This window comes from Melozone crissalis, unplaced genomic scaffold (assembly GCF_028551555.1).
Source record: "Melozone crissalis strain CALT ecotype California unplaced genomic scaffold, PUWL_Pcris_2 ptg000013l_1, whole genome shotgun sequence".
Lineage (NCBI taxonomy): Eukaryota > Metazoa > Chordata > Aves > Passeriformes > Passerellidae > Melozone > Melozone crissalis.
The window spans coordinates 40,944,907-40,969,130 of record NW_026535791.1 but is presented as its reverse complement, the minus strand read 5'-3'; the positions used below and the strand labels follow the sequence as shown (position 1 = coordinate 40,969,130).

The following is a 24,224-nucleotide window of genomic DNA, read 5'->3' as shown; positions in this document are numbered from 1 at the left end:
ATGTTCCATGGGAATGCTATGGCAACATCAAAATGTTGGCTGTCTAGCAGGCTTACTGCATCCTGTGCATGATCCATGAATAAACAGAGGAATTTAGTTCCTGGAGTGTCAGTCTGGCACATTTCACAAGCACTACATTCACTTACCAAAAAAAAGTCAGCCAGTCACACAGAGAAAGTGCTATAGTGACTGAGTGATAAATCTCCTGCTGCTAACCCTTGTATGCACCAACTCTAAGAAGCTAAAAATAGATCATCCATGGCTTAATTCAGACAGGAAATATGCTCTCCCTCAATTTGTTTATTGTTTTTGTTCCCAGATGCTCTTCTTTGGTCATACTTTTTTTTCTTTTTCGTCAGTGCATCTTCTTCCTAGATTCTGGAGAGATAAGAATGCTTACTTTCTCTTAGATGTGATCTTCCTCTGAACCAAAGGCTGCAGATAAGGTCACTTGGAGTGAAGTACTAAGTTTGAGCTAAAAAGCCCAAAAGGGATATTAGTCCAGGGTTCAGTGCATAGGAACATGTTCCTACTGTTTTAGTCTGCTGCAACTGAGAGCACAACACTGTGTTTGCACTTGGTTCTGTCATGCAGTGATCTCCAGCTCCCCAAAATGAATATAAGATTTATGCCCAGCTAATAGTCTCTTTCCCTGTGTGTCTTGAAAAAAAGGAAATGCAAGAACATTTACAGGATTATGTGGCTTTTTTAGATGGCACCTAAAATCAACAAGATGGGAGTAGGGTAGACCTTATTCCATTAACAATGAGACCTCGAGCTCCCTTGACACAGATCTCATGCTTGAAAGACTCAGTGAGAAGGCATCAAAGAATCACAGAATGGTTTGGATCAGAATGGACCTCTAAAGATCATCTGTTTCCAACTCCCCTGCCATGGGCAGGGCTATCTTCCACTAGACAAAGCTCCATCCAACCTGATCTTGAAAACTTCCATGGACAGGACACCCACAGTTAGTGTGGGCAACCTGTTCCAGTGCTTCAGCACCCTGACAGTGAAATATTTTTTCCTAATGTCTAACCTAAATCTTCTCTCTTTCAGTTTAGAACCATTACCCCTTGTTCTATCACTACACTGCCCAAGCCCCTCCCCATCTTTCCTGTATGCCCCTGTAAGTACCCTAAGGCTGCTGTAAGGTCTGCCCAGACACTTCCAGATGGTTTTGTGAGATGTAAAATCTTGACTGAAACTGTCCAGGGAAGTTTCTCTGCAAATTATTCTCATGGTTTGCCAAACCATTCCCATTAAAATATTTCTATCTTCAATCTAGGTTTTTTTCCTTCTAGTTGTTTGAGCTTGTATAAATTCAAACTTTCTTTGTACTGCCCAATGTCTGTTTAGGTTTTTACTCCATGAATGTGAACATCATTCTTAAAGATTCTCTTTGGTAGACATAGATGGAGTTCCTGGAGTTCCCTGAACTGTACACAACTGAAGTGTGCTCAGAATTGATAGCATCTGAACCAACTGCTATCCCACTGAGTGGGGAAACCCAAGTGTTTGCTAAAAATAGCTTCGTAAAATACATCAGCTCCACACTCAGAGACAGTCAAATAAAATTTAAAATAAAACAGCTGCTAGGAAATTTCAGGAAAGACATACATAACTAATGGGAAAATACCCTCTTGCTCCTATGAAAGCTGGATGAGTGGGCAGGGGCTACTCTTAAAAATGGCAAAGACACAGTTTAGGGAAGATGCATTGCACATCTCCAGAGACAGGAAAAAGTGGGCTGGCATGAATTGCTGTCTCTTCCAAACCATGAACTCTAGTTCTGAAACTAATATGAGCTAGGATCAAAACCAACAAAAGAAGGTGATCCTCCATGCAACAGTACATGTGTGACTCTCCTTGTCAAAGAAAATGAATGAAACTGCAGATGCAGCATTACAGGGGTTCAGGAAAAAAGGGGACAAGTAAATCTTAGCCCACTGACAAGACAATAGGCTGGCTGCATCCTCTACCAAAGCCAGTGTCGCCATGATGATGTTTGATCCCTTCCTCACCTTTGTAGGAGAGATGAACTTAAACTGGAAACAAGTGAATTCAGTATCCTGTTTGAAGAAGACCTTGTTTATTTACCTTTTGTTGTTGTTCTGACCTTCAGTTAATACCTTTGGATAAAAGCTGACATATAAAACTGACTTTAAGACAGAAACAACATCATGATCATGAATGCCAAATTTCTGCATTAGAACAAGCTGATGAAAGTATCTTAAAGATTAATGAAGCTTAAGGAAATAAAGCTGCAACTTTTAAGACTGATTTAAAAGAGTAACTTATATGTACAAAGGTGGTTTAAGTTCAAAAAACTCCTAGCACAACATGCTCAAGCATTATTTCTGTTGAATAAAACAATGAAAACTCATCTCTGCACATGTTTAAAGATTGTATTTTAATCACGGACTGAAACAGAATGATTTACAAAACTGATGGTTAGATTTAAAACCAACCACTACACCTTTCTGTGGGAATATTCCCCCCACACCCTATCAGATTAGGGATTCAAGTGAAGAACAGAGCTGTTCACGTTTGCCTTTGGGACTGAACAGTGATTTCCAGGATGATGACTGATGCTGCAAGAATTCACCTAGACATGCTTTTCAATGCATTTCATTTACCCAGCTGAAAGTGGCTTCTTCTAGGGAAGCCTGGTAGCTTCATCAGAAATCCCAACCATCTTGCAGCTTTCTGTCCAGAGCCTTCTCTGCAGCTCCTCATCATATGCTACGTCAGCCGATTTTGTCCTTTCCTCGTTGTAGAGGTAGCAGCCACCAGCTCCTTCCATCTCGGGTGATACTGCTGCATAGATGGTTGTAGAGGCTCCTTCCTCTGGGGTCTGCAGAAACGAAAACACCCAAATCCAAGTGAGGCAGGTACAGCAGAAGAATTTTATTACCACCATAGGACCTTATCAGTGACAAACATCTTCCCTAATTTTGCTTTACACTTCTGGTCCTTATGCAAACCCAATGATTGTAATAATAAGAAAGTCATTTATTCAATTGGCAGAGTCCATTTCTTCAATAGAGCTATTTTAAAATAGCTTAAAGCCAGAACAGATATATGGAAAACTCCAGTCTATTTTTTCAAGAGTTAGTCAGATGGAGCATACAAAATAATTGATTTAGCTTTCACAGTTGGAGCTAATAAACCCAAAAGCAAGCACAAATATTAAAATCCTAGTTTAATTATTCATTTTGCAAGGATGAAAGGGTCTGTGCTTTGCCTTAAGAAGATGAAGGCTATGCTGTACATGCAATGTGTTCATTGTAACAACAATTGTGACATGAGCAAAGGATCATGGAAACCATGACAGCAAATTAAGATTCTGCAGTTCAGTCCAAGCAGGCAGGTAAATGAGGGAACTGCATTTTAGACACAGCATAGTTATCAGCGTTCTGCTCTGTCATAAAGCAAAATGGTGAATGATCTATAATTTCTGATATACCATGAGTATTAAATGAAAATTAATAAGTGAACAGCTTAGAGTGATAACTCCTTTCATCCTGAGTATATGCAAAATTTTACATTCTGCATTCAGAAGAATCACACAGCTACCACTCAAATTATTTCCGTGGCATTTTTATTCTAATTAAAGGAAATATTTAAAACATAACATTTGATATGCTTTGCCTTTATCGGCGATATAATTATGATCAATGCCTGCTAGATAATAATGTATTATTTTGCAATCCTTGCAGTCATTATCTGAGGCATTAACAGTACTGATTCTGCTCAGAGCTTTCTCTGCAGCTCCTGAGAGGGTGCCTTTTCCTGAAGACCTCACTTGATGAATGAGACAGTAGTGAATAGGTTACTCATTGCCTTATAAAAATGAATAAATCTAAGAAAATTATTGTACTATGATATTCTGTCTAAAGTCACTTAAAAATGCTCATTTACCTTGGTTTAGTACTTTATTAAGGGTGCTATTTTTCACCCTTCTTTATTCTATGGAAAATAGTGCTTATTCATACTCACTACATTATGTAAATAACATAAAAGGCCTGCACAATTCTTTGCTCATAGAGTAGCTAATATAATGATCAACTGTGAACAGCAGTATAAAATATCTTGATATTGTAAAGTAGCAGAACAACGATGAATATGAGCATTCCTATTTTTATATAACTTTTTCTGGATGACAGAGAATAACCAAAAGGTTTTTTACGTACTCTTGTGCTCTACTTAAAAAAAGTCGTGACACAGATAAACCATTACTTCATGTGACGGTTCACTGGACTTTATGTTCCTGCATTTAACAGCTCTCCAGCACAAACAGGCATAAATGTCAATATCATGACAAAAAAAAATCTTAATGACAACAGCTCAACACTAAAATGCTGTAGAAAAATTGCCTGTGGGTGGAATTTGTGTGATTATGTTCTTATGAGCAGGGCTCTCTACCACATCAGAGACTGGTCTGTCTGAATATTGTTATAGTATCAGAAATACCAGGCTGCCTCTGCTGATTCAATGGTAAGGTTTTCCCAGGATATGAAGAATTTCCCAAGATTTTTACTTTTGATGATATGCCAGTTAAGTTCCCAACCAGAGGAGATCTATACCAAGAGGGTGGTAAACATTGGAGCTGGCTTCCTAGAGAGGTGGGTGGTGTATGCCAAGCTTGTCAGTGGCATTTGAACAATGCCTTTAAGAACACGCTTTATCATTTTGTCAGTCTTGAACTGGTCACAGCTGTTGTAGGTCCCTTTCAACTGAAATACTATATTCTCTTCTATTCAAAATTATATAAAATATTTTAAATAAAGATTATGTGCTGGTTGAAAGTGCTTACACGCCCACACTTTGACTTATAAGCACTGCAACACTGACCATCCATTAAAGTCAGCTTGTGTGACTTTTCATATGATTTATTTTGCTCTTCCCATCCGCCATATGCAATATGCTGAATTGAAAGGTCTGTGCTAAATTCCTATTTAGCTTCTACCACCTGATGCTAGAAGCAAAGAATAAACCCAACTTCACTATATTAAGGAATTAGCCATCATTTGAAGCATTCAAGGCCAGGTTGGACGCAGCTCTGAGCAGCCTGGTCTAGTGGAAGACCTCTCTTCCTATGGCAGGAGGGTTGGAATTAGCTGGAATTTAAAGTGCCTTCCAACCCAGGCTATTCTATCATTCTAGGATTCTAGATATTATGGAAATATAATAAGGAAAATAAGTTTTTCAGTACAACAGAGAGTGAGATGCTTGTGTGTGACTAATGAATTGTCTTATTCTATCTTCTGAGTGCTTCATTAATGATGAAAGTTTTATTTTCCCTTTCTCTATAATCTCTTCATTGTTTTGACATGTTTTCTGTTTTAGTGCAAGTAAAAAGGAAATCCTGCATCAGGAGCGCCCTGACTTTCCTGCTGGGAGTTTGACCTTTTTGTTTTGAGAGGCTGAAGTAAAGAACATGCTGTGATTCCTTCTCTGGATCTTGTCCATGCCTACTATGATACAACTGCACATCCACACACACAGCTGAGATTCTTTCTGGGAAAGTGTTGGGTCCACTACACACCCAAAAATCAACTGCAACAAACAAAGACACACAGACACATGCAGACATCCCTGTCTGTGCCCCAGTGCTGAGGACCTCTTGGGAAGGATGAAGCTGGCAACAGGCTGCAACCACTGGAGCAATTAATGGGTATCTGGACAAGGATCAGGATGAATTGTTCCAGCAGTGGCAGACTCACTCCTGTTTGCCAGCTTTCTTTTGGAGAGCTTTTCCATAGCTTTTCTTTTACCACGTGATAGGCCATCAAAAGATGAGGAGAAACCACAAAGCCCTTGGAAAAGAAAAGGGCCACAAACAGGAGACTACTGCAAAAGAAACACATCTTACCCACCCTTTGGTGCCAGTGGCTCTCTAGGAAGGAGAGCCCCTGATAAAAGACCAGAGAAATCATCAGCCAATGGACAAATATCTTGACCTATAAAACCTCAGGATATTTGCCACAATGCTCTATAGAAACATACAATGAAATAATCCCAACTACACTACATTAAGGAATTAGCCATCACTTGAAGTGTTCAAGGCCAGGCTGGATGAAGCTCTGAGCCACCTGGTCTGTGGAAGATGTCTCTTTCCATGGCAGGGGGTTGGAACTAGATGGACTTTAAAGTCTCTTCCATGAAATATTATACCAAGAGTTCCAGGCAGACAGGAGGTAATAGCAAGTATAATTCTAATCACAGGGGAGGATTCTCTACACATTGCCAGTGTAAAAAAGTCTTAAAGAACAATAAAAGAATAATATTCGTATGCACAGAATCAGTAACATCTTGTTCATTAATTGACTGGACTTGTCCTAAGAGAAAGGGTTTGCCTATAAATTGCACAATGATTCTTCACTTTTCAGTTGCCAACTTATTGGTGTTGAATTTTTTAAATTGTTTTTTTGTTTACAAACTATTATATTATTAGTATCCAAGGAACTGTAATTAATGCCTTTGTAATATACAAGTAAAACTGATTTTTGCTTAACTTCTTCCTAATGAAATTCTGAACTTGTACTTCCCTTTGCTTGTTATAGTATTGATCACAATTTTTACTTTCTTTTTCAATTACCTTTATGTTTGTCTTCAATAGTAAATAAAGGTCTGATTGAAGGTACATCTTTGCTTGTTAGATGTATAAGTTGTGGAAGGAACAAAAAGATAGCCTTTGACCAGCTTACTTAAGCAAAATGTAGCCTACGTACATAAAATGACATTATTTTTGCACTATCTATTCCCAAAGAAAAAGCCTTTATCTTTTTACAGAAGCTCTGATATTTCTTTCTTTTCTTAAATATTCATCAATTATAACTCATCGACAATAATAGTCCCTCAGTATGAAATGGCATATTCTGTTCTAGAAAAAGTGAGACAAGTGCTAAGAGGGTTTGTATTTTAGTTTTGCTAGTTCATGCACTTCGATTAGTCCAATTTTAGGGGCCATATAATTTTGTCAATACTAAATGCTAATTCTTGCAAAATGTGCTAGCTGACAACAGTCAGTTCCTACAGCCATGCCACCATGAAATGTTACATCCTTTCCATTTGTCTAAAAGAGGGAATAACAGCTTAACTCTTTAGAAATCATGTGTCTCCATCAGTTTTGTGTGATGGTTTTGAGTACCATGATAATCCAGGTACTAATTCACTTCCACCTTCACCTGAATTCATAGCTCAGAGTCCTGGGTAGCCAGTGTGTTATGCTCATCAGAAGCCACAGAAAATTGGACAGGAAAAGTTTAATAAACTCCTATAATTCCTCCTCTGTAATCCCTTCATTTTCTCAGTACCACTTGCAGCAGCTACCAGCAAACAGTGACAACTGTTCTCTGTGTCTTAAACACTGTGACAAATAACTTGAATGGACAGCCTGCATATTCTTGTATTTGTACTGGCTAACAGAGTTGGCCATACGGTTGAAAGAGCAGCAGTGATACAAGCCATGGTATCAGGGGATTTATGACTTTGGGATAGCTTCTCCTCATCCCACTCAATCAGAAAATTGTACTTGATTTGTATTTCATAAATTCAGGATTCTGCCATCTCAAGAGATTATATGAGAGAAGGTTGGGTGAAGAGGACAGAGATGCTGACAGAATTACTCACTGACATCACAGTTGAGTTTTGAGAGACCTGAACAAGGGGTCAGAGAGATGTGCGCACAGGACTGCCTGGTAAGCTGGAAGATCACTTAATGCTGAGAAAAAACCTGTTAAAACACCTTTATCCCTATAATTTGTGCTGCAGAATACATCAAGTATTGATGGAATAACCCTAATCAGCAACATTAGGTAGACTGCTGTAGGAACTTTCATCAAAAGTGGGCTTGGCCTATAACACTGGTCCTAGCTCATATACCATTCATTAAATCATGCACTTTTCAGTTCATGTGAGAAATCTACTCATAAGCTGATAAGTTAAATGAGCCTGCAGATGTTTTTTGATTTGGTTTTCTTTTTACCACAGGTGTTCATGGTGTTTGCTCTGTGGCTTCACTTTTTTAAAAGTGAGTTCCATCAGGCCTTTCCTGGAGTGGGTAACAAATTCCCTGGTTCCAGCTGGGAAAACTCAGAAAGCACTGAACAGGCCATCTTCTGGGCATCAGTACTCAGACACTTTTGCCTGTGTTCCTTCACCTTTATCCTGTGTTCCTTCACCTTTATCGATGATCATTATTCTAGTAATATTTTTAAAATGCTGGCATATTACTAACTTACTTCTGTACTGAAAAAATCTGTATGTGAAGAGTTTCCTTCTTTTTCTGTCTTCCTTCAGGAAAGACAATATTCATCTGTGATACCGGAGGAGTCCTATGCATATACACTGTAGGGATTAGCAACAACAATGAGAACATGAAATTGCTCTTACTTGGTACAGCAAAGTCTTTCATCTACCTGGTGGCAGCTAGTGGAGGGGTGACACCCTCAATGCACTGCTTGACTCTCAACAACAAAGGCAAACACAAAACATTGAATAGTTTGAAAAATTTCAGAAACACAGGAGCTGGGATTGTGTTTCCATGAATATTAAAGCAAACAAGCTTATGAGAAGCATATTACCTGTGTTCTGGGATGCACTGACTACTATGATCAGTGAACCACTGAATCATTTCAAAGCCAGGTGTCTTGGGAAGACACCAGGTTACTTTCTGGTGCAAGAGTCCAAGGTGAAATAACAACAGCTGCTGTAGAGCCACAGCCTCCAGGTGAGCACAGGGGCTGTGTGTGTTCAGTGCGCATTGTGTAACTTGCACTGTCTAGACCTCCTAATGGGATTGCTGCTTTGAAAATTCCAGACAAAAAGTAATCCATTGAAATCCTGAGTACGAAGACAAAGGCTAGAAAGGAAGCCATGACGCAGGTGTACGGACGTGTTCAGCCACCTTTGATCAATCAGGCTGCAGCAGCTGGCTCTATGTCCTGGTGGCACCAGGGGCCAGGACCAACTCTCAGGTCCCTAAGAAGCCAAAGCTGCCAGACAAGTGTGTCAGCACAGCTCTTCAGCAATCTCTGCCTTTACTCAAAAAACCTGGTTTCCATCTGTGCTCTCTCTTTCCTTCTGTTCTTTATATGTAGCTTGCTATTATGCTATTTCTACCCAATTTCTGCCTTGATAATAGACTAGAAAGAGATATTTTATTGAATATAGCTCTCCCTAGATACCCAGTCAGCACAACCAAATTAATTTCTCTTCAATCCCCAACTTGTGACAATGAGAATTCTTTAATAAATTCACTCCACAATAAAATTCTTCAGATTTTGTCTTTGAAAGAAATAGCAGAAATGGTTCAGTTAAAGCGTTAAGCCTTTCTCCTGACAATGTTGTGGCCACAGAGAAATAATTTCTCAATCAAGTTATAAATATATAATAAAAAATGAAACTCTGATGAATTAGGAACACAAAGCAATTTTCACACTAAAAATGAATCAAAATTTGGAAGGAAAGGAGCTTTTATAATCTGAATAATTCATGACTATTCAGGGAAAAAGAGAAGTTTTCCCTGAGCACAAACATACTGAAAGAACAGAAGCAGAGACAGCTGGCAAACAGACACAGAGAATATCAAATCCCAAATCTCCTTTTCTTTTGAAAGCAGATTCTCTGCAAAGACCTTAAAAAATTCAGGTACACGGAGAGACTGGGAAGTTCCATCTTTTTTTCAGATCAGCCCCTGCATGGGTGGCTGGGATGCCTGTAGATAAGGCAAGCTATGGAAGAAAGGAACTGTCCTGGAAAGCCTGTCAGGGTCAGCCTGTTGCTCAGAGAACCCAAGGAGCAGGCACGTGCCCAGATCCAAACGCCTCATTTCCCATGAATCTTTTGATGGAGTTGGCAGTAGAAGGTTTTAATTGGTTTTGTGTCAGAGATATGCCTTCTGAGAAATCTGTTTTGTTGAAAAATGGCCAAATAGCTCTGCTCTGAAGCCAGGGGGTGAGTCTGGTTGCAGATTCAGAACATGAGCAAAGTTTCACTGAGGAAGGCATCTTCCATGACTCTGAGCCCTCTTCCTCTACAGCAGCTACTTCAGGCTAAGCAGGTGTGCTGCTTTGGGCTGGGGCAGAGTTAATTTTCTTCACAGTATAATAATAAATATTATAAATAAAAAAATATATATAAATAACAAAATTATATTTGTATCTTAGTTTCTAACTGAAAGTCTCTCAGGTTAGAAATGCAATATAATGTTGGTGATGTGAGCAGGATTGCTTGTGGATCCATACTTTGCATTTTCTAAGATATTGAATAGAGCACTAAGAGAACAATGTTCACTTTTAAGCAATTTTGAATAGAAACAAGAACCCAACTTTACACGACTGAATTTGAGCAGAGACTTGAAACTTTGGGTCAAAGTCATTAATCATGACTGACTCCTTTATTCATTTTGTCAAGTGCATTGAAGAATATTACTTGGCCTGCAGGCTGATCCCTAAGCTTGCTCTGCAGCAGACAGTGATGTCTTCAAAGCCAGAACTGAGATATCGCTGCAGCCACTGAAATCACTTCACACTTGTTACCTCAGCTCAGTAACTGTATGCAAAATTTGACAGATAGGAGCCTGCTGCCCCAGACATTGCATAAACATCCAACCAGAGACATTCACTTGCTGGAACATCCAGTCTCTAGGAAATAAGACAGGCAATAATAGGCAGAGAGAGATGAAGAAGTATGTGTACTTCACAAAATACTGAAGCCTGTTCTGTGAGCACAACACTCTGCCTGGTTAATGAGCTCTCTGGAAACCAGGTGATATTCTGCAGCTACCTATTGCTGAGGATGCCTGGGTTAAATCGCTGAGAATTGTCCTGGATCCTCACATAATCTGGAATTTTCTGCAACACTTCCATTCAGAGACCCATAAGATATTTATTGAAGCAAATGCACAGATCAGAAGAGATAAGGAAAGAATGAGTCTCTGAAATCCTCATCCTGATGCCTTGTGCACTAGGCTGTAGCTCCTGTGTTTGTACAGGAAAATGCATCATTTAGTGTTTACTTCCAGCTTAAATTTTCAATGCCTTATCTCACACAAGTACAGCCTTAGATTCTTGAATTCTTTTAAAGAAGATAGATCTTGGCAAGCAAAATAACACAGCAAAGCCCACAAATAAATATTTGTGTCTGAAGGGGTAGCTGCCTTTTTAGCAGCCCCAGAGAATAGGAGACACAGCAAGGCTCAAGGTGCTGAAGATGATGCTCCTGACTACATTTACCTCTGAACAATTTATTACTGCCTGCTCATGCAAAGTAAAATATCTTTGCTGGCTTTTGGTGAAAATATAAGACTTCAGGAATAATATATATGGTAACTTCTGACTTATAGCCCTCTACCATCATCTCTGCTTGTTTACTTACTGTTTAATATTTGACAAGTCACATATCTTTTTTTCCCTTGTTAGGAAATAGAAGCTGAAATATCTCCCACTTCACAACTTTCTCATAATGACTGTTATTTATTTTTTAATTATTATAAAAACTCAGGATGGGCATGGAACTCCTAAATATTTAAAAGAAAACCACAATATAGAAAGCCTTTAGGAACTATGATGAGATCAAAAAGCAAAAAGACTGTGCAGAACACAGACAAAATGAAATAACCCAAAATTACACAAGCCAGCAGCTATTTCACAGCCTCTTCTTGTTTTAAATTGCTCCAACCCCCATTTTGCACCCCAAACAGCAGCAGGACTGTTTCCAGCTGTGGTCTCAGCCAGGTGGAGGAGAGCTGGGAGAGGGTGGCTGCTCAGTTTTCTACCTTTCCCACTGGAAGCACCTCCTGAAAACAGACAGTGGAGAAGTGCCAGTGCAAATCCTTTCCTGGATCACCAGGGAAGCTCAGCAGAGTACACTCCTTCCCCAGGACTCAGGCACTACCAAAGACCAGAACTAGTGAGGTGCACAAACTAACTCAAAATGACTACAGGGTGCTACATCTATGCATTAATAGCAAGCAAGATGAAAATGTGTCTGGGAAGATGGGAGAGATGAAAGCAAAAGTACACTTTCCCCCAAATGTATTAGCTGTACATTGCAGTGGCATGCTAGCTGGGCTGTAATATGTCCTGCTGATGGGTCTGCTCCACACAAAGCTCCTGCATGGAAAAAGGCCTTCACCTTGCAGTGCTTATCCTCACCTTGGGTCTCAGCCTTTGTCTCCTTGTCCCTGAGCTGCCGGGGAAAAAAGGAGTTTAAAGCAGGTCACCCAATACCGTTGCTGCAGCTCAATCCCAGCTGGCAATTAAACCACTTAATCCCCTCCCATGCCCCAGTGGGGTGGGGAAGAGAGTGAGGAAAAGATCAAATCCATGATTGCTCACTACAAACTGACTGAAGCCCCGTGAGCAGCAATCCATGGCTCCTGGCCAGCTCTCCTTGGTTAAACACAGAGCCTGATGCTCTGTGCTATGGAATATCTCTTAGGTCAGGCTGGGTCAGCTGTCCTGGCCATGCCACCCCACAGCTTCTTGTGCATCATCTCCCTGGCAGAGCACAGCAAACTGAGAAGGCCTTGGCCTAGGGTAAGCACCACTTAGGGACAGCTACAACATCAGTGTGTTATGAATCTTATTGTCATACTGAATCCAAAACTGTACCATCTGCTAAGAAGAAAATGAATTCCATCTCAACCCAAACCAGAACAACCATTTAGCAATGTACATGTCCCAGCTGGTCTGAGTTTCTGGTTTGTATAGAGTTATTGTGCTTAAATTATAGTTTCACAGTATTCCCCAGACTGAGAAGAGAAAGTCCAAACTGGGAGACAGATAAAAGTGGTGGTGAGGGAAGGAATCTTATTCTGGAAATTTGTTTCACATAATTCCAGTTGCTGGCAATTTCATCCTTTAATCTTGAATGATAAACCAAAAAGATATAAACAAGAGGGTTAATTTACATCTGTCCCTACTAACATAGCAAAAGATGGAAAACAAGAAGACCAGACTTATTTTCTATAGTTATTTTAGTGGAAGACTAGAATTAGGTGGAACTCATAGAGTGGCTCAGATTTTCTAAACATACATTTTTAAAAGATAGTTCAAATAAGTAATTTCAGATTTCACATCTTCAATTTTGCCCAATAAGCTCAGGACTTTTCTATTTAAGCAATAAAACCCTTGAAAAAATACAGTTCTTTTCATTATAATTAAACTCTCTTTTATCAGGAAGCAGTTTGTAAAAAATAAATAATTTAAAACAAAATGTAATCTTGTAAACAGAACTACCACTTCCCATTTTCCATCACAATGTTATCAGATTGCTAAAGTCATGAAACGATGGATAGATTCAGAAACCATACCATTATGGAGCTGTCTATATAGCTTATCCTTTGTTACCCAAGAGAAGTTCTAAGTTTAGAAGCAAAGGCAACATTCAGTTGCAAATTGACATATCTGAATGCTTATTAACCCAACAGAATCAACTTGTTTTTAACAAAACAACTAAAAATGCAAATGTAAAGGATGACTGAATCTGATTATTCAAATCAAGTTTTTGTTGTGTAGACTGAAAGTGAATTTAAGCTCTGTAACTTAAATCCTTTTGTTTAAGTCAATCAACCTCAGGGCTTTTCACTATCTGTAAAGGAATCTATTGATGGCTTAAATTCAGAAGAGACCCAAAGAACATGTATAATTTTAGACAGGCAAAGAGTGCCATTGATTTCAATGAGATTAGTCTCTAAAACTATGTCAGACAAGATTTGAGGCACCATATCTTTAACTGTAGAGCTCATTAAACAGAGAGAAAACACGCAGACCCTCAGCCACACAAATGATTCCCAAGGTTTGAAATGGAAGCAAAAAACTTTCATCTTGAAAACAATTACTCAAGAGTTTAAACTCATCAACTTTAATCAGCTAAATGGTCTGAAAGAAGGGCAGACTGGTACTCATAGTGCAGAGGGGACTATAAGCCTATGGAGAGGTGATACAGCTATTCATTTGCAGGGGCTCTGAAGGAAAAAAATAGTGTCAGTTCTTGCCAGTGGAACAGATAAAGGAAAGCATGAAATGGCATGTATTTGTTACATGTAATTGTAAACTACTGGTAAGTAGGAAGACCCAGGTCTATACTATACAGTGACGCTGTCAAGTTTAATTCCTAGGCTTATTTCTAAAGGTTTTTTTTAAATCTTCATTAAGGTAGCAGATGGAGTAAAAAAAAAAAAAATTGTGACTCCATTGTAAAAGTCAGGATTGAATTTGGTGACAGATTTGGTCCTTGCCATGTTCTTGTTTCCTTTTCAGATGACAGAAGTTTCCTTTTCCCGATGACAGCAGAGGCATCACATGGCTGCACAGGTGAGGTGGCCTGCCCCATTCCTGTGTGAATGACTACACTGATTGTCCCAGCTTTTGTTGGAGGAAGAATTGGTTCAAATTCCAAAAATGAGATCTGTAATGAATGATCAAATCTTATTAACTGAAACAGAACAATGAAAAACTGGAAAGGAGAAAACCATTTAATCCCTTTCACATCAAACATATTTCCCCAATAAGCTATTAAAAAAGAAGAAGAAAAACCCTAACAAAAAAAGGGTTGTGAAGCATGAATGTTAAAAATCCCAACAATATTACTGAAAGCTTTCTTATTCATTTTATTTCATCTTTAGGTAACTCCTGAAGATGAATTTCTGAGAGTTTCTGACTGGGGTTTTGATACTGGAGTAATTCAGGGCTTACATAGCCATGGGCCAGAGGCTTGCTCTTGCAGAACTATTGACACACAAAATAGCAAGGATTAACCTCTTCTTTTCATTAAGCTCCCCAGGAGAGCTCCTGTTGCACTGGAATTCATTGGGCTTTTTGACATAAAGTTTAGAGAAGTTGTTTAGAATGGGAAACAAATACTGTGAGGTTTTGTGGTTTGATGAATACATTTTACTGATTCATCTGGTGCTGAAATAATTCACTTTATTTATGAAGCTCAGTATTGAACTGTGCTCTGTGGTAGTGTCATTTTGCTACACACATCCTTTGGCCCTGATAGTTCAATCAATGAGCCCCCCTACCCCAGCTCGCTCTCTCACCTGAGGTGATGCTCTGCAAGCAGCAAAGCTCCAGATGAATAAACTTCGGCTTCCCAGGAAAAATTCCAGCTGAATCAATGCAGAACTGTGCTAAGGTTTAAGCAACTGCTTTTAACTCATAAAAGCACAGGCTGAGGTCTGAGCAGAGCTCAAGCCGCAGTGCTGGGTGCTATCCCAGCCCTCTCCTCTGCCTCTCCTGCCTGCACAGCCGCTTGTTTAAAATTCTGCTCTTCAGCTGCAAGACTGCACCGCTCTGCAGCCACCTATTGTTATTTAACATGTTCTTCACAGTGGAATTGAATTGTTCCAATCAAGATTAGGTTCTGTTTCTCTATGTGGTATGCAAAGCATGTCTGCAGACAAAACTTTTATCCATTTCTCCACCTGCCTTTCATTCCCTTCTCTTCATGAATTCCTAAATGCCTCTTGCCAAACCCTCAATCCAAGCTCACTAACTGTGGGTGCTACATCAGTGTGCCCCACTGGCTCAGATCCCTTTCTGCAGCCCATATGCCATGTGGAGGAGGAAGGGGCTCAGGGTAGGAGGGTTTCCCAGTGCAGCACCAACGCTTGCCTTCCTCACAGCACCCATCCATGTCACTGAGCCCCTTCAGAAAGAAAAAGGGGTAAAAAGCAGACTTCAGAGCATGAGGTCTTGGGGTGGATGGTATTTGCAATCTGTGGTGCAAACAAAGGAGCAAGCCCAAGCCTTGTTGCAGTACAAAAAGGAGATGAAAATAGTAGGTGAAACCTTGTCAGTACATTGACCCAGCCAAATCTGACAATTCAGGAGAAATGGGTGGGTCCACAAGCAGGGCCAAAGACCTAGAGCAGGTCAGACAGCAAGGCTCCTCTGTGAAGCAAAAGAGGGCTGTGAGAGGATGTTACCCTGCTGGATGTGTGGGGCTGCAGTAAAGGGTCAGGAGGGAGGCCAGTCCTCACCACCAGCATCAGGCACAATCCCTTCTGCTGCTTGGCCCTTGCCAGGGCATGGACACTGCTGCAGCTGGGGGAACAAGCTGCAAAGCTTCTTTCACTCTGCAAATCTGCTGAGCTGATGTGGCTATAAGGGTGCCACAGTCAAAAAGCAAGGGTTTCCATGCAGTGAAATTTTAATATAAAAATAATCTAAATGGCTGGGTTTTATCAATTGCATCAATTCCTTAGTGTCCAAAACATAACTGAGCTTTGCTTTTAAATCTGTGTTCAATAACAGATTTATTGATTGTGAACTGATTGTGAACTTTGCAAAGTCTGTAACACGGTTCAGGGAAAAATACATTTAATTTCCCTAATAGCTGCTGACAGTCTGTGAAACAAATAGTTTTAATTATTTTCTCCTTGGTGAATTTCAGCTCTCATCATTTAATCAAAAAGTAGCACATTAACACCAATTGAGATTAAATGGAAAGACATACAGTAGGGAAAATAGGAAATTACATTAGCACTAACCAGTGACAAATATGTCCTTCTTATTGCACTCTTGTCCTGATACAGCAGAACATTTACAATGCCCTGATAAAAAAAAAACCCTTAAAAACCCAAATGAGCATCTTAGATTTTTCCCATTTATCCTGAGACTTAGGACTACTGAAAATGCCCACGTGGTCTCTACAATAACAAAAATATATATATTTTAAAGAGTCATTTCACTTGTTGATGAACAATATACAGATCTTACACATTGATGTAAAGTAAATGTTACTCATTTTTTTTACTGGCACTACTGATGCACTACTGAAAATAACTACAGAGCTAATCAATAGGTAATGACTGTATTTCACAAGTAATGCTCTATTCAGAGGAAAAAAATTACCGCAATTCACAAACAATTATTGACACCATGAAGCACATGAATCAATGCCCACTAGAGATCTGCACATTATTTAAAATTTCTTCAGCAATATTTGTCTTTGTTCCTTAGTCCCAGTGTAATTTTTCCTGCCTGTTATGCTGTGAATATATTAAAGGTTAGTGTGAATATATTGATGACAACTAGAATAAAATGTAAAAGCTGGACTCCTGATGGATAAATCCAACTATTAGCAGTGGCGTGACTGTTACCAGAGCACTGTAGCCATGGGATTCCATCCAGAGCTCTTTCTTGCATAAGACATTTTTTGTCACAGAATGATCAAGACCTCACCTCTTAAAAGTCCAGTATAACTCTGCTGGAATTCAATCTTTTTTAAGTCTTCCCTGTTGCTCTTTCTGCCTGCAATGGTTTCCTGCTGAGAGCAAGGGGAAGGACAGGAGGTGGCCAGAGCTGGAGAAGGAGTGCCTCAGGCTTATTGAAGTGTCCCAAGGAAAAGATTTATCACTGGCTCTCACAGGGAACCATTGAATTCCTATTGGCCTAATTCTCTAATTATAGCCATTTGCCTTGTTTTTATTGTTATCTCTGTGTAGAGCAAGGGAAAATCATGAAACAGCCCAAAGTACAAATCTGAATTCTCATTTGTTAGCACAGGGGAGAGAAGAACACATCTGTTCTTCACTTGTATAAACAAATATCTGAGATGTACAGGGCAGTGAAGAAGATGATTACCACTGGTTTTCACATTTTTCTTTTTGATTCACATGTGGCTTGAGACATGGCTGGTTTACAGCCTGATATGATACTCCTTTACTTGAGGTTTTGACTGCAAATTAATTCTGCTTAGCCCAGAACAAACATCTGGTCCTTGCTTAGGAAATGAATTGAAACAACATCATGCCTGCCATCGGGCACAGCTACTCAAACATCTGACAACAGTTACCAGCAGCACCTGATAGGAGGGACAGATTTTCAAAAGAACAAATGCCCAGCTGTGACTAGAAGTATATCTGGGTGTTTGCTTTAGTTCTGCATAAGAAAACAGCAATCATTTTTAATTACTAACATAATAAAATGACGAAAAGCACTTTGGCTCTTGAAAAATCAGGGAGATTCCTCTCTTAGTCTAAATTAACATTAAGAAGAATTTACAAATATTTTCAGATGACCACAACGGAAAAAAAGCACGCGAAACAAGAAGCATAACCACAAGGAGAAATACAGAGAGAAAATAGTGCTAAGTACACATCTTTACATAACATGTTTCTCTAAGGGAAAATAGATACCTGAGCCAAGTCTGTTCTTTAACTCCTTCTCTGAAAATATAAACTCATTTCCAAAGAGCTCACCCAGGGTATTTTTTTTCCTTTTATTTAGGCAAGTATGAGAAATCATAAAATAAAGATTGAAAATTGTCTCAGCATACACCTCATTTGCAAGTAGTAGACAGCTGCTCAATCTCATAAAGCTTACTTTTGTGTTGAAAAGGAAATAAAATCTAGACAGTACTCAGGCTGGAGCTAACTGCTGCTACATTGAATAAGTGCAAATATAACTATTTCAAAACTATAAACGATGAAGTAGGCTCAATGAAATGGAGATGAGAGCATAGCCCAGAATATATTCACATAATTTAAAAATAAACATTAAAAATGTATTTATGGGGTGATGAGCAGGAAAGGAGCTGCTCTTCCAAAGCTCTGAGCATACAGCCCTGCTGGGGCCTGGTTTTCCAGTTTAATTTAGAGAAAAGGTTACAGTCATCAATCTCATTCCACGAGTTGTCAGAAGAGCCAGCCCCACGTATTTCATCATTAAGAAGCCCCACTGAAGAGGAGTTTTAAGCATTTGCAATGGAGGTTAACTGAGCACTTCTCAGCTGCTCTGTAGCTCTGCCCTTTATTCTAATTCCAAAAGTATATTAGCTGGAGGACAATTGCAGATGTTCTCATCCATAACCTACAGTGACAATAACAAACAGCAGATCAAATTTAAAGGATCTTGCAGTCTCCCAAAATATTCAGCACTTTGCATTTTGTTAGAGTTATTACCTATCTTCCCTAAAAATTCTTGGATACTGCAGATGAGTAAGGTTAAGAGTAGAAGAATATTATTGAAAACTACTTAGTAATATCTGTTTAACTTGTAAACCTACAGTAGGTTACATTTTTGGTTAGTATATGATTAAAAAGGAAATTTCATTTTATTAACATAATTTTGTATATTAAAAAGTTCTATACTTGAAAGTAAGTAATATTTTAACATGAAAATTATCTAATCTCCACAAATTTAAGTAAAGGGACTCCAAAACATGAGAGGTACTCAGTCTCCTGAATTTTAGGTACATCTATTTTTCTGTGATAAAGGCACTAAGAAACCGTATTTATACTTGACAAATTCTGTTAATAAATACCTACTGTCATCCAAAGTTTTACAGAAATACTAGCTAATAATGAAAACATGTAAAAACACAAAATAAAATTATATGCACTTGCTTAACAAAAATACCTTCCACCTACCACACATAAAAATAAAGAACTTTTTATGCAAGAAAGATACTTACATAAAGAAATGTCTGGTAGTACAAATGACCCAGGAATGTGGTGTTTACCACAGAAACTATGGAGTGCTTAGTAATTCCTTGAAGTGGAAAAACCACATGCATCTCAGTGACATGATTGATTGACAGATATTTCCATCATAAATATAACAGAAACCCTCCAGGCCGCTGACAGCAATGAAAGGTGAGTGAGAGATTACTGAAATACAGCTAAATTGCAGGTATCTTGAGACCTATGTTTCAGTTCACCACACCATTTATTTCTTGACAGTTCAAATTTTCTGTATAATCCAAAGGATTTACTTTCAAATCTAGACAGTCATTTATATCAGGGGGAAACTTTTACTCAGTCTTTTGGAGCACTGACACATTTCAGCTCTCACAACAGATCCATGACCAGTAGTCTGCAGCAAGTCTATGGCTCTGATTTGAAAGACCCACTCAAGAAAGATCGAGCACTCAGTTTTGACCTCCCTATAATATCACATCAGGGTTTAAATTAAAAGGGACAAAAAAATCAGAAAACAAATTTAAAAAATGAATTTTTTAATTTTAAAACATGTAGCTTGGCTATGTTGGTTATCTCTACAGCTCCATTTGCAATTTATCTTGGGTCCTTTTTTTTTAAGAGCATGCAGAGATATTTTGACCAGGACAATCAAAGATCTCATTTTCACTGAAGGCTCCTCAGGCTGATCCATAGCTGTAATCTTCCCTTTTTCTTCTCTAACCAAAAGCAAGGACGAGACTGTTGGACAGTTCAACACAGCTCATGAGCAAACTGGAAGAACTACTGTCAAGAAAGGCAAGGATGGAGGTGAGTGCAAGAAATGGTGCATATTCACCAAAGGTTTTCCTAAAGATGAATTTGCTAGGTACTCAACAAGTTCAAAATCACAATGGACATTTCTTGGAAAATCTTCACTTTTGTACTCTTATACTGGATTCATTTTTTCTTCTCAGCATGGGAGCAAACCAGGTAAACCTGGGGCAAAAAAAAAACCCCCAGGATTCTAAATACAAAAAGGATTTAGAAGCAACAATTCAGCTTGGAACATTTCTGATCTAATTTTGCAGATAACCTATCAGCTGATCTTCTCCAAAACCTATTTGTACTCCATCATAAAAACAACACTCTTTTTATAGCTGCCACACTGTGGAAGCCATTCCCAGAGTATAATTCCAAAGATTAGAAGCAAGTTTCTTCTTTTTGCTTATTTCTTTCTCGGTTTCTCAAAGTAAATACATATCCACTTTACTTTCTTTCATTCTTGTCTTAGGTAAATTGTTTACCTAAAAGCTTTCTTACTCCTGTTTGATTAGAGACTATTACTAGATATTTTGATATAAATTGACAATAAAAAGAAGGAAAAAAATTTCCAAGAGTTTCTACAGAGTCAAACTGAATCCAGCTCACCAAACGTGTGTTGTCTTTATGGTAAGAGTGACAGTGCTGGTGCCAGCCTTGAGCAGGATGGTACCTGCTCACATCTATAAAGCCTAATGACTGCAAATTCTTTCTTTCCAACCAGGAGAATGTGTGACAGATTGTACATCAAGTGTACAAGAGCTGCTTCTGAGCACTGGAGGTACTTTATAATTCCCTTGCCTCCTCTGCATAAACCACCGTGCAGATGACAAATCCAGGTAACTGAGTACAAATGCATTTCATATTTTATCGCTTTTGCAAAAATCTGGAAATAATGACACCAGCAATCTGCCTTTAACCTAGAACTATAACAAATGGGTCAAAGCTCTCATGGGAGAAGTTGTACAGCCAAGATATTAGGTTTTAGATATATTTTGCAGTGAAAATAGTGCTTGAGGCTTTCTTTACAATAATGAGAAAAAAAATCCACACTAAAATGAAAACTGAGAATTAGGTGTATATAAAATAATATTAACGGGGTAAAAAAAAAGACAATTGCAAAATGCCCTGCTTCCTTTCTTTCAGATCTTCTTGAATGGATTTCAAGCAACATCAGCTGAACATAGTAATATAAACATTTGAAGTACTTACTACCTCTGGAGATTTGCAGGCTCTCTAAAGAGATTAGGGTTCAGTGTATCTGTGCCAGCCTTAATCCACTTCCCGAGATAACAGGCATATAAAATAGGACACATGCGCCACAAACCTAAACCAGGCAAGAAAAATAAAAGGCCAGCCCCAGATCAAGGAGAACCTCTAAGGAGCAGGATCAGACACGTCTTACACGCTTTACAAAAGAACAGAACTCCACGCAGAGGATATGAAATCAAATCAGATAATCCTTGGTAGAAGAATATGCAGTAAGATTCAGACTTGGATGCTTTTGTGTTCAGATCTTATTTACTTCTTTAGCAGGTTCTGATCAGCTACACTTGTATAAAACCACTGATGGTGTGCCACAAACTTCATGGTGATGGAAGTCATCATTTCATGTGCAAAGGAAAATGGGGACCTAAGCTCTTGTTACTGGTTGTGATGCATGAGAGTTGTGATAACTGAACTCCTCTCTGAAAAAACTACCAGGCTACATTCACAGCTTGGGCAGTCGTAAAAACATCCTTTGTAACTGGACAACGTACAGCCCTGACAGAAAAAAACAAGTATACAGCTCCACAGTGCCCTTCCTACATAATTTTTAGAATCAAAAAATAGTTTGGGTTGGAAGGGATCTTAAAGATCACCTACTTCCAACCCAACTTCCATAGGCCAGGACACCTTCCACTATCCCAGGTTGCTCAGAGCACCATTCAGCCTGGCCTTGAACACTTCCAGGAATGGGGCATCCATAGCCTCTCTGGGCAACCTGTTCCAGCACATCACCACCCTCACAGCAAAGAATTTTTTCCAAACATCCAATCTACCTGTACTCTTTCAGCTTGAAACCATTTCCCCTTGTCCTGTCACTACATGTCCTTGTAAAAAAAAGTCTCTGTCTGTCTTTCTTGTAAGCTCGCCTCCAATCCTGGAATGCCAGAGCTAGGTCACCACAAAGATTTCTCTTTTCCAGGCTGAACTATCCTAACTGTCTTTGCCTTTCCTTGTAGGAGACATGCTCCATCCATTTAATCCTCCTGGTGTCCCTCCTCTGAACTTGCTCCAACAGTTCAATGCACTTCCTGTGCTGGGGAGCCCAGAGCTGGATGCAGCACTCCAGGTGGGAGGAACCCAAATATACTCACAGTCTGTATAAGCTTATTTTCAACACTCTGAGCTCCAAAAACAACAAGACAGCTTTTCTCTTTCTACATTTTTAATCATCTTAGGATAGTATATGACAAGTGACAGACTGTAGAAGACTGGATTTTGCATCTTAAGCTTGGCAGGCAACAATACTGAGTAAGTCTCTTCCTGAGACATAGCCAGCCTCAGCAAACTGCTGCTGGCTGCAGGGCTGTGACATGGCTGGGCTGGGGCTCTCAGTGCCTCTTGCAGCAAAGCCCTGGGAAAACAGGCCTGCCAGGCACACAGCACCAACTCTGGCCCCTGCTATTGATTCAAAAGGTAACAGATAAACTAAATTGAGTAAAATATTGTAAGTAAGTTAAGCTTGTAAGTTGGTAGTGGCTAGCTCCAAGACTTTGATGACCAACTAGGAGACATGGGGAGCAACTCAGTTTTTCAGACTGTGCCTGAGCCTAGGACCAGCAGTAGAACCTCCTTTCCATTTCAGTGACAGAAAAGTAGGTCAGCACAATGGGCCAAATAAATACCCGTATAAATCCCATCTCTGATAAGCTGTCCAAGTTCGTTCTTGTTTTATTGCACATTGCTCTGATTTCATCCAAATCCTCTTCTGCATTTGTTCTATATTTCCTGCAGAGTGCCTGGTCTGTGGCAATGTAACTCTGTGGTTACTTCCCCTTTCCCCCACACTGAGATGGCACCACACAGATGTAGTCAATTTTCCCTGAAGAGACTCACAGACACAATTTAAACAGAATGTTTAAATGTGTAATAATGTCCACAAACCACTAGCTCTTGAGAGATTGAATTAATGGTGTATTTGTGCCACATCTAGGATCAGATTCCTTCTAGAAAAAATGGGGACTAGAGGCACTAAACCAAAGTCCCTTCTTGTGTTTACCTATTAAAATCCACCAAATCCCAAGTATTTAGCTCAGAACATAATGAGAACAAAAAGAACCTCTACATCACATAGTACCTCAGTAGTCTTTCTACAGTGCAACACAGAATTTTGTGGCTTGCAATCATAATCATTATAGTCATTACCAAAGCCAGAGCTACTCATGTGACTTCTGAACTAAAAGTTTTCATAGCTCACAAATTGGGTGGCAGATGATCCTATTTTATTTAAAAAAGTGTGTTTACTGTTTGCAGTTCATCCTCAAAGAGAAGATGGTACCTGCTTCCCATGGTTCTCCCTTGTTACAAGCATTAGGCTATTATAAATCTCACAGGGAGTACACACAACTGTTGTATTGCATTACCCATAACTACCCATGTAAATGCATGGTGATATCTGCGTGATAAACTGTGGAGGCACACCATGAGTTGTAAACACTTATGAGAAATGCATTTCATAAGTAACTGGGATTTCCTCACCCAGGGCTGCTGTAGTGAAGGCACACAATAGATTATAAACATATATGAGAAATACATTTCATAAGTAACTGGGATTTCCTCACCTCTAGCTGCCCACGAGCACATTTCCCACTTATACGGGAAATGGTCTAACAGCTGAGAGCTGCCATGTGCAAAACCAGATTGATAGCAGATTACTTGTGCCCCAGATCTAAGAACAAACCTTTACAGTTCCTATTCTCTCCTCTGCACATCCAAAATC

At 39.3% G+C, this 24,224-nt stretch overlaps 1 protein-coding gene across 1 annotated transcript in view; it reads right to left on the bottom strand.

Moving 5' to 3' along the window:
* Positions 1-2,080: 2,080 nt before the first annotated feature.
* DHRSX (dehydrogenase/reductase X-linked) overlaps positions 2,081-24,224 on the bottom strand; it is a 158,576-nt gene continuing 136,432 nt past the window's right edge. Inside the window, exon 7 of the mRNA XM_054271398.1 lies at positions 2,081-2,857. Coding sequence (XP_054127373.1) covers positions 2,660-2,857 — 198 coding nt within the window. The 3' untranslated portion in view covers positions 2,081-2,659. The remainder of the gene's footprint in view (positions 2,858-24,224) is intronic.